General features: G+C 29.6%; 4 protein-coding genes across 4 annotated transcripts; 3 read left to right on the forward strand and 1 right to left on the reverse strand.

Annotated features, from left to right (window-relative positions):
• Nucleotides 1–173: 173 nt before the first annotated feature.
• LOC134837232 (recQ-mediated genome instability protein 1-like) lies at nucleotides 174–2,015 on the reverse strand. The gene is made up of 3 exons (XM_063852601.1): nucleotides 1,706–2,015; nucleotides 1,543–1,645; nucleotides 174–1,485 (listed from the first exon to the last, which is right to left on the reverse strand). The coding sequence occupies exons 1-3, from the start codon at nucleotides 2,004–2,006 to the stop codon at nucleotides 174–176; spliced, it is 1,716 nt and encodes a 571-aa protein (XP_063708671.1). The 5' UTR covers nucleotides 2,007–2,015.
• Nucleotides 2,016–3,114: 1,099 nt separating this feature from the next.
• LOC134829312 (uncharacterized) lies at nucleotides 3,115–4,807 on the forward strand. Its single transcript, XM_063842345.1, has 3 exons — nucleotides 3,115–3,251; nucleotides 3,404–3,559; nucleotides 3,611–4,807. The coding sequence occupies exon 3, from the start codon at nucleotides 3,642–3,644 to the stop codon at nucleotides 4,749–4,751; it is 1,110 nt and encodes a 369-aa protein (XP_063698415.1). The 5' UTR covers nucleotides 3,115–3,251; nucleotides 3,404–3,559; nucleotides 3,611–3,641; the 3' UTR covers nucleotides 4,752–4,807.
• Nucleotides 4,808–6,194: 1,387 nt separating this feature from the next.
• On the forward strand, nucleotides 6,195–6,650 carry LOC134837233 (protein enabled-like). Its single transcript, XM_063852602.1, has one exon. The coding sequence runs from the start codon at nucleotides 6,195–6,197 to the stop codon at nucleotides 6,648–6,650; it is 456 nt and encodes a 151-aa protein (XP_063708672.1).
• A 3,086-nt stretch (nucleotides 6,651–9,736) lies between these two features.
• On the forward strand, nucleotides 9,737–10,198 carry LOC134837234 (skin secretory protein xP2-like). Its single transcript, XM_063852603.1, has one exon. The coding sequence runs from the start codon at nucleotides 9,737–9,739 to the stop codon at nucleotides 10,196–10,198; it is 462 nt and encodes a 153-aa protein (XP_063708673.1).
• Nucleotides 10,199–10,963: the final 765 nt, after the last annotated feature.

Raw genomic sequence — 10,963 nt, forward strand, 5'->3', positions numbered from 1 at the left:
TAATAAAAAAAAATAATTTAATTTAAAAAAATTAAATTAAAAATTAATTTAAAAAAATTAATTAAATCACAAAGTTATATGAAAAAAATTTAAATAATTAAAATTAAAACTCTTTTTAAAAATATTTTTTGTACGACTCAAATTAAAAAAAAGAAGAAAAAAACTTTTTTTTGTTAATTTTCCGGCACCGTCGCCTTTAATTTGTCTAATTTCTCACTTTCTATTTTGTTAATTAAAACTTTTTTGTACACCGGTTTGAGATTCGTGGCAGAAACAACTTTTGGACTCTCCTCAAATTTAATTTTCCAAAATTTCCTTTCATTTTTCAGTTCATCGTTAAAATTCTTCAAAATCTTAAAAATTTCCTCCTTCACCGAAGGTTGCGTTTTCGAGCGTTGTTTCATAATTTTCACTTCAGCAGCTGTCATGCCAATCATTTTGTCCAACAAATCGGGCGATAGGGTGACAGAAAGTGTGCTGTTTGGTTCATCTTCGAGATTTACCTCCAAAGTCCATCGTTCGTCGGCAATTGAAAGAGCTTTTGTCACAGTTGTCGCTAAGCCGAAGAACATGAAAGTCTTGTCTTGCAAATCGAGGAGTTTTATCTCTTGCAGCTGAGCAAAAGTGAGTAAATTGCATCCTTCGAGACGGAATTTGTAGTCGGCAGTGTGATATTCGACGGGTTTTGGCACATTTTGTGACGGCGGAAGATCAAAAGCAGCTGCAACGAGCATGTCAAATTCATCATCAAAGTCGAGATCGTCCAAGCCTTCGAGTTTGGGGACTTTTGAGACGTGAACAACTTTGTCTTCTGCGACGGAAGGGCGTTCGCAGTACATGAAACTACTCGAACCGCCGGCAATTGGACTCGTACTTGGTCTTTTTCGACTCGCGGTTGCTTCGAGATGCGATCTTTGGGCAAGAATTTCACTTTCGATTTCTTCAAGAGCTTCTAAATCGTCGGGATCGTCTTCGTATTCGTGCATGGAACGACGATTTGTTGTCGCAACGTGAGTTGGAGGCGTTTGGATAGCGGCAGATTGTGCTTGAATCGCATTTAAATCCAATTCGTTGAATTCCAAGTCGTCATCGCCGAACGGATCGTCCTGAATTGGGATCGTAGATTGAGTTCTCGTCGCATTTGAAGGCAAATTTCGCTCATTTAACACGGAAATTTGAGTTTGATGAAGATTTCTCTCGCTTCCAGCATATTCAGCTTTTGGCGCTGTATTAATTGGCTTGTTTAAAGTTTTTAGTAAAATATTTTCAAAGGCATTTTCAATGAGTAACGTGTCAACTTCACCCCCGAGAACGTCAACATTCTTAGATTCGAGGTACAAAACGTGATTAATACATTTAAGAGGTCCTTTGATGCGAAGTTTCGTTCCCGGACGTAAATTTACGTTCAATTGTGGTATTGGTGAGTATTCCATTCCGTAACAAGTCGTTGTCCCATCAGTTAATTCAAGTTTTAACATTCTCTGTCTACAAATTTTAATGAAAAATTAACGAAATTTCCTTAAAAATCAAAGAAAAATTTACTTTTTGACGGATTGTTTGTTATTTCTGCGATTTTGTTGTTCCTCATCTGTCTCGTCAATTTGTTGCTTGTACAATTGTTGCAATAAGTCAAAGGCTGATTCAGCTAAAAATTAAAATTTTCTTTAAAAAATAATTTTTTTCTCCAAAAATTCAAATTTCTTACCAACGTTCACTAAAAAATTCATTTGAACGATAAAAGTTCCTTCGATCACGTGAATGTCCTTTCGTCGCACAATGCTGTCAGGAATCACAGGCAAGCCACAGTCATTGACGTCAGCCAAGGTAAATTGCTCAAAAGCTCCTTCCAAGAGATCTTCGTTGGAGATTTCCGGCATTTCACTTAAAAAGTGCTCCAAACATCCTTCGAGCCATTCGTTTGTGACGCGAACATTGCGACGAATTAATTTTGCTCGCAGCAGAGAAAGTCTCTCGTTGTTTAAGGAGGTTTCTAATTCAGAAGTCATTTCGGGGATTCATGGATATTCTTTTAATTTAATTTTTTTTTTTGAACGATTTTTGGCTCTGTTTTGCTATTTTTGTTGTTCATAATTCGTTACTCCTCATGAATTGCTGTGAAATTTTTGAGACGGTTGAAATTGATAATTAGGGTAACTGTTCAATTCATTGATAATTTTTTAAGTTTTCATAATTTTGAATTTTTTGGCAAAAAAAACTATTTTATGACAAAAACTTTACTATTAAGATTCAATTTGCTAAAAAAAAAAATTAAAAGATTTATAAAATAGAATTTTTTTTTAAATTTTGAATTTCAAAAAAAAAATTGAAATTTAATAAAAGAAAAAAATTTTAAAAATAAAAAATTTTAAAAATAATTAAAATTTTTAAATTATTTTTTTGTTTTTAAAATTTTACCAAACATTAATTAAAGATCTTAAAATATGTATATTTAAGATATTTAACTTTCAAAATTCTAAAAAAAACTTAAGAATGCCTTTTTTGATTCTTTTAAGAATTATTTAGGATTTCTTTTGAATATATTCTCAGAAATGTCTGAATTAATTTTTTTTTTAAAAAAATATCCCTTATATCCCTTTGATTTTTAATTAATAAATTTTAACAGTTTTTAAATTAAAATTTTAATTGAGTATTTTTTTTTATTTTCTGCTTTTTAAGTATATTGAATTCTAAAAAATTTTTAAGAATCAATTTGAAAAGATATTAAATTTCTTTAAGAATTTTTAAAATCTCCAAATTCAAAAATCTTAAAACTTCTTTATAAATCAAAACAAAAATTAAACAAATTAAATAAAAAAAAATAAATTTAACTTTAATTAATTCAAATTTTCAAAAAAAAAAATCTTAAGTTATTTAAGTTAAGTCAAAAATCTTAAGTTAACCCCTCTTAAGTTATAATTATCATTTTCATTCGTCTCAAATAACAAAAACAAATCATGAGGAGTACTAAAAAGTTCGCGCCATTTCTTTAGTTCAAAAAACCTCCGCATTTCCGAAATGTCGCATACCGCATTCCAACGAAAACAACACAAAAAGTACCCATTTTCGCGGTAAAACAGTTTGAGACGAACGAAAATGATAAACAACATCCGTTTTGCGATTGAAAACTTGAAGACAAAAATCATAATCTCTCGTATTTTGCGACTTTTCGTTTTCTTTTTTGGGAAAAAAAGGAAAAACGCATCAAATTTGAATGCACTAAACATCTGAGCAAATATTTTTGTGTTGCGTGGGTAAGTAAATCTCCGAAAATCCCTGAAATTCTTCAAAAACATGAAATTCTCAATGTGACCCATTTTGTTAGCTTCCCGGCATGTTTTTTCTCCTATGCAAAAAATTCTTTTCGAATTTCGCAATAATATTTAATTTTTTTTCTTCTTTGCAGGTTATGCGTGGTCATTGCGTGGTCATAGTGCGAGTCTGGAATATATGAGCTTTGCGTGAAAGATTTGTACGAACTTTGATTGATTGAAAAAAAAACAAACAAAAACTTGGACTACGACAACATTACAACAACAACGTTATTTAAACACAAAAAAAGGTAAAAAAATAAATTTTTTATGAATTTTTTTAAAAAAATTTTAATTTTTAGGACTTTACTACTGAAAAAAACTACGACAACAATGCCAGTTGCAACAGTTTCACCTCCGGTTGTCAATGGCAACCACGACAGCGACTCGGAAAAAAAGGATTTTGGAAACTTAGTTGGGGACAACTACCAATTCAACTTCATTAAACGCATCGATGCCGACATCAAGATGGAAAGCAGTCCCGAAACGTCTCCGAAAAAGATCAATCCGGAGCAATTGGACGTTTTCGAAGCATTAGAAACGCATGCGGATAAGCAATTGAAGCTAAACGACGGAAAACCGAAGAAAATTCTCCGCATGTCGATGGAAGATCTCAACGAAAAGCGTCACGAAAAGACAAATTCGGCGAAAAATTCACGAGGTTCCTCGATGAAAATGATTTTTTTGCTCGTGACAGTTTTGGGCATCACTTGTGGCGTTTTCTGGCAAGATTTTCGTCGACAATTGTTTCGACACTCTCGCAAGGAGTACAACAAACTAATCCACGGACAAGCATATTGCACGGATGACATCGATTTTGCCGCCATGGGAAACGCTTTGCGTGAAGGCGTCGTTGGACAAAACGAAGCGTTGGGAAAATTGGAAGAAGCGCTTAAAAGTCACCGTCAATTCACCGCTATTGTGTTACATGGACCAACGGGCACGGGAAAAACTCTGACAACGCAACTGCTAGTTGATAATTTTCGCTGGCAGGAAAATGTTCAAGTCATGATTTACAATCCGAATGACGCGACCTTCGACTTGGCTTCGATAACGCGCGATTTATCGCAATGCGGACACAATTTGATCATCATCGACGACTTGCATCTCATTAACAAGGACCTGCTTACGTTGCGGCAGAGCATCGAGGAGGCGGCGCTCGCGAAACAGCAAAAAGTCATCCTTGTGTTCGTCTTTAACGTGTCAAAGTTCGAGACGGAACGCAACGACGGACCCATTTTCGAGCACTTGCCGAAAGATGCATTCCGCATCATCGAATACAGACGCATGACGGATCTCGACCTCGACAAATGCATGGAGAAGATAGAGAAGGAGCTGGCAGTTACTTTGTCGCACGAACAACGGGACACGGTACGCCAGAGTGTGGATGTAACCAAGAGTGGCTGTAAAAATGTTAGATCTAAAGTGAGTTTGTATTCGTAAATTTCGTTTTAATTTTTTTCATTTAACAACAACAAAAACGAACAAATGCACGCCAATCACGTTAAATGTGTATCTTCTTACATTATATACTCTACTCTGTGTGTGTGAATGTGAATCAAAAAAAAATTGCATTTTTAAACAATTATCTCATGATTAATATTAAATTCTTATGTTATGCATTTCCTGATGATGATTTTTTTCACTTACAAAAAAAAAAATTTAATGTTAAAAATATATTAAAATAAAAAAAAATACAATAATAAAATGGAAAATATCGGTTTCTCACAAATTTTACTAAAAAAAACACACATAATCAAGTTTTATTTTTATTGTTCATAATATCGTATAATTTTAAGTAAAAATTATTAACTCAAGATATTTAAACGACTTCGGAATCAAGAAGGAAGACAATTATTAATTATTATTAACATCAATATTAATGATGGATTTAAGGATAAAATTAATAAAAAGCTTTTAGCGCAAAAAATATTTAAACCCATTTTATGCAAAAAAAAAAAATTACTTATTATTATTATCATTATATGAAAGAAATAAAGATACTGAAGAAAAAAATATTTTGTGAGTTTTTTTAAAAAAAATACAAAATTAAAAAAATTTTTTTTTGCTAAATATTTATTTAAAATTAATTTTTTTTCGAAAAATTACAAAATTATTTTTATTTTAATTTAATTTTTTTTTTTTTTTTCGAAAAATTACAAAATTATAATTTTAATAATTTTTTTTTTGTCTAAATATTTATTTAAAATTAATTTTAAATTTTTTTTTGTATTTTTTTTTTTCGAAAAATTACAAAATTATAATTTTAATAATTTTTTTTTGACTAAATATTTGTTTAAAATTAATTTGAAATTTTTTTGTAACTTTTTTTGTTTGTTAATTGAATAATTTACAACTTTAAATGCTAAGATATTTGTCCTTTTTTATTACAAATAAATTTGATTAAAATAAAAAAAATAAACAAAAGACTTTTTTTTTGTTGCACAAAAATTAAAAAAAAAATTATTTATCTAAATTTTTGCAAGAAAAAAAAAACTAAAGGTCAACAATGGATTATCAGACGTCTAAAAATGTCACGAAGCGCCATTAAATAAATTTTTTATTAACATGTCTTGTCTAAATTCGTTCAAATTTGTAAATGCAAAAACTAGTTTAGTGTGAAGTTAAGTGGCATATTGCAAAAAAGTAAAACAATAAAATTTACATTTTTGCATAAAAAAAAATTGTGTATGCAAAAATTAGGAAGAGTCTGCGGATTAAAATACATTTTCGATAGAGTCTGTCGCAAAAAAAAAACGTAGCTAATTAGACAAGTTCACTGAATCAATCAAATACGGTTTTAATATAAAAGCTTTGACATTTTCGGATCAAGGCATCAGTTTCAATTCGCATCTTTTGCAAAGAAGAACAATCAAACCAATCAACATGAAATTCTTAGTTGTCTTATTCGCAGCAGTTGCATGCGCTTCCGCTGGAGGCGCTGGCTGGCAACAAGGCGGCGGCGGCGGAGGTCAATCCTTCCAAGTTAAAGTTCAAGCTGGCGGCAATGGCGGAGGTCATTCTGCTCCTGCTCCTCCTCCTCCTCCCCCACAAATCGTTCGTGTCATCCAAGAAACTATTCCCGCTCCAGCTCCAGCTCCATCTCACGGCGGAAATGGCGGAGGTCAAGTTTTCCAAGTTAAGGTTCAAGGCGGCGGAAGCGGCGGACATTCTGCTCCTGCTCCTCCTCCTCCTCCCCCACAAGTTATCAAAGTCATTCAAGAACAAGCTCCTGCTCCAGCGCCATCTCACGGAGGAAACGGAGGCGGTCAAGCTTTCCAAGTTAAAGTAACTGGAGGCGGAGATGCCGGCGGTTGGGCTCCCCCATCTGGAGGATGGTAAAAAGCATGAACAAACGTGAAAGCATTTTGTTAGTAAAAACACGCATTTTTTGCTGTGTTTAAACCAAAAATCATTGTTGCCATTTTTTAAATGAATTAAAAAATTTTCGAAATCAAAAATTCGTTCTTTCAATCCTTTCGTACGAATTATTGCAGGTGTTGACCATTGCTCTTAAAAATTCATCCAGATTAGTTACAGTTCCTTTTTTTTCTCGTAATTGAACAAAAATCTATTATTATTCAAAAAACCCTCAGATGCACAGATGCAATTTCATATGTATAGCAGGACGATGATGGATGAGTCCTTAATTAGTCCCCTTTACCTTTTTTACACGCTCATTTAAAGTCAGGAGACACGAGCAAAAAACTATCATGCAATATTGTACATTTTGATGTTTTGTTATTAAAAATTTATGTTAATCATCAGAACCCTTTTTTGGAAACTTTATTACAATCTGTTTCCAATCTATCTACAATTTTGATACAAACTTGCCTCAACTTTTATTTATTTAGCAGTCTGATCATAAAATTTTAAAATTCAAGTGGTTGGCAACTGCATTTTAATCAAAAAAGAATTTTTTTTCTACTGTGATTAGATATTTGTAAGCGGCAGACGGAATAACGAGAATAAAAAAAGAAGATACTTGTTATTCCAGTAGCCAACTGAACAAATAATAGACATTTGCGGCTTTCATAAACGCATTAAATTCATTCACGATTTGAACTCTGGAGAGAACGACATGCCACGAGAGAGTGAGGAAAAAAAATTAATTCAAATTTAAACTTAGAATATAAAACGTTACAAACTAAATAAACTTTATATAAATATAGTGCATGATTTTGTACAATGGTAAGCATGTGTTGAGAGGGGGAATGATACGCACTTCAATTTATTATTTCCACACACAGAGAGCCCATTCATTTGATAGTTTGGCCAAATATATGTCTTTTTAGTGATGATATGATACTATTACGAACAAACACTCAGTAAGTGCATTATGAAAAGTTGATGTTTCGAAAATATTCAAAAATTTTTAAAAATTTCATATTTCACAAAATTTTCACATTTCACAAAAATTATAATTTTTTTCGTAAAAAAAATTAAAATTTAATTTAATTAAAATTTTTAATTAAAATTTAATATTTTTTAATTTTTAAAAATATATTTTTTTAAATAAAATACATTTTTTATATAATAAAAAAAATTTTTTAAATAAAAAAAAATAAAAATATTTTTTTATAAAAAGACTCAAAATTATTTAAATTTTTGTTAAAATGCAAATACCCAAGTTTGAGCATTTTAGCTAAATTTAAAAAAAAAATTTATTTAAAAATAAATATTTTTATAAAAATTAAAATTGATTGAATTTAGAAAATAATAATTTTTTAAAATTTTTTATTAAAATTCCTTTAGATTTTTTTTTTAAATAATAAAATTTAATCTTTTTAAAATTTTTCAAAATAAATTATTTTTATAAAATAAAATTATTTTAAATTTATTTATTGCTCTAAATATTTTATTGTTTATTATATTTTTTTAATTTTTAATTAATTTAATTAATATTTTAAACAATTGAATAATTTTAATTTTTTTTACTAATTTGCGCTCAATTAACTAAATTTTATTTTATTTAATTTTACTGAATAAAAAATATTATATTTTTATGAATTTACTTTTTTTTTAAATCAATTTTAAAACTTTTAAATTTAAATTAATGAAATAAAATTTAATTAATTGAGCGTAAATTAATTAAAATAGATTAAAATTATTCAATTGTTTAAAAGAAAATTTTAAATTAATGAACAAAAAAAAATTAAATTAATTATAATAATTTTTAAATTAATTAAAAATTAAAAAAAAATATAATTAATTTATTTTTTTAGAATTATTCATTTCTCGCAGATTTTTTTAGTTTACAAGATATTGCTCAAAACTTGATCGAAACATCAACTTTCTACAGCTTGAGTAACTACCAAGTGTGATGATACATTAAATCATCATTAACGGGAGACAAAAACTCTGCAGACGAACAATCAAGTTGGCGAGCGTAAAAAAAGAGTTGGAATAACAATGAAGTTACTCTTTATTAGGAATGCTAATCCTTTCTGCCATACACTACTCTTTTATATACATTAAGCGAGCGAACATCGACCGATGACACCTCTACAATGTATTCAGCGAGTCGAGTTGAGTAGAAAGAAAAAAGATGTAGCAGATAATATCTCTAATAATAATATATTTTCAGCCACTTTAATGCTTTATCATTCAAATTAATTTTTTGCGTTAACGTTCTCGTTATGATATAGATTTAAAATGGCGATCTGCTCGAAAACAACGAAAAAAGATTAAAAATATGTCGTAATGGAAGGAACGATCACAGTAGCGATAATGATTGGGAAATTACAATAATGATACATGTTCATAAAAAAATGTTATTATTAATAATGAATGGACGACACATGCTTTAAACTAGATTAATTTTATTTTTTTCGTCGTTGTCGACAATGTTGTTGTAAATAAGTGGGCAATACAAATAATGTTCATTTTTTTTTGATGAAATTAATGTTGTGTTGGAGTAAGTACATTGTGAAGTGCTTTATGACGACGAGATTTAATCAGTGATAAAAAAGATAGTTAGTCACAGTTGTTTGATTTTTTTTTTGGAAGGCGATCAGCGGTGCTTTGAAATTTAGTTTTGATACATGAACTATTAAAAAAGTTGAAAAATGCTAATTTTCAAAAAAAAATTACAATAAAAAGATGTTATTTTTTGACTTGGAATTTGGTTCATGTCTCGGATTTGAGGAAAAAAACAACTTGATAAAATTTGCATAAATTTTGCAAAAAAATTTGAGGAAGTCTCACACCTCTTTTAATGAATGCAGAGCGGTTTAATTTACATTTTGTCAAAATTTATAGAGTCTAGAAGAAGTAACAGTAACTTCGGTAGTTGATTAGACAAGTTCATCGTTTCAATGACTTCTGAAAAAAAAAAATCTTTTTTTTGTATAAAAGGATTTACATTTTTGGATCAAAGTATCAGTTTCAATTCGCATCTTTTGCAAAGAACAATCAAATTACTCAAAATGAAATTCCTCGTTGTTTTGTGCGCTGTCTTCGCAGTAGCAATGTGCAAACCAGGTCAAAGCCATGGAGGACATGGCGGAGGCGGCGGCGGAGGACAAGTCTTCCAAGTTTCTGTTCAAGGCGGAGGCGGCGGCGGACATTCTGCTCCAGCTGCTCCTGCTCCCGCTCCTCAAGTAATTCATGTTATTCAAGAACAAGCTCCTGCTCCAGCTCCAGCGCCATCTCACGGAGGAAACGGAGGCGGTCAAGTTTTCCACGTTAAGGTTCAAGGCGGCGGAAGCGGAGGACATTCTGCTCCAGCTCCTGCTCCTGCTCCCGCTCCTCAAGTAATTCATGTTATCCAAGAACAAGCTCCTGCTCCAGCTCCAGCGCCATCTCACGGAGGAAATGCCGGAGGACAAGTTTTCAATGTTAAGATTCAACCTGCTCCTGCTCCAGCTCCAGCTGCTGGCGGATGGTAAATCGTTAAAGGCTGTTTGTTAAAAAAAAAATGTACAAATAAATAAAATAAATAACGAATTATTTTTCGAAAATTAAATATGACTTTTTTTTAAATTTTACTTGATCTGGAAACCTCAAAAAATTTAATTAAAAAAAATTAAATAATTAAAAAAAAATAAAAAAAAAAAATAATATAAAAAAATGTTTTAAGAAAAAAAAATTAAAAATAAAAAATGTAGCAGAACATTACAAAAAAAAAATATCTCAAAAATTGATAATAATTCAATTAATTTATTTATTTACTAAAAATAAAATTATTAATATTAATTTTTTAATTTTTAATAAATAAGTTTATCCAAATTAAATGAAAATAATTAAAAATAAAAAAAATAAAATAAAAAAGTAAATAAATAAAAAGGTTCAAATATAATATTCTCAGCTGTCTAAATAATGATACTTTTTGGTTCAAAAAATTTCAGTCAAAATTAAAAAAAAATTAAAATTAATTTATAAATGAATTCATCAAATTAGGTAATTAATAAAATTAATTATTAAATTAATTAAATAAATTATTAAATTAATTAAATAAATAAAAAAATTAATTAAATAAATTATTAAATTAATTTAAATAAATTAACTAAAAAAATAATTTTTCAAAAATATTAAAATTTTCAAAAATAATAATATATCTTTTAAAAAAATCTCTTCAAAAAAAAAAAAATAAATAAATTTAACTAAAATCATAACGAGCTCACACTCCAGCAAATCCTCTCAACCATATCCAA

This window comes from Culicoides brevitarsis, chromosome 1, assembly GCF_036172545.1.
Source record: "Culicoides brevitarsis isolate CSIRO-B50_1 chromosome 1, AGI_CSIRO_Cbre_v1, whole genome shotgun sequence".
NCBI lineage: Eukaryota > Metazoa > Arthropoda > Insecta > Diptera > Ceratopogonidae > Culicoides > Culicoides brevitarsis.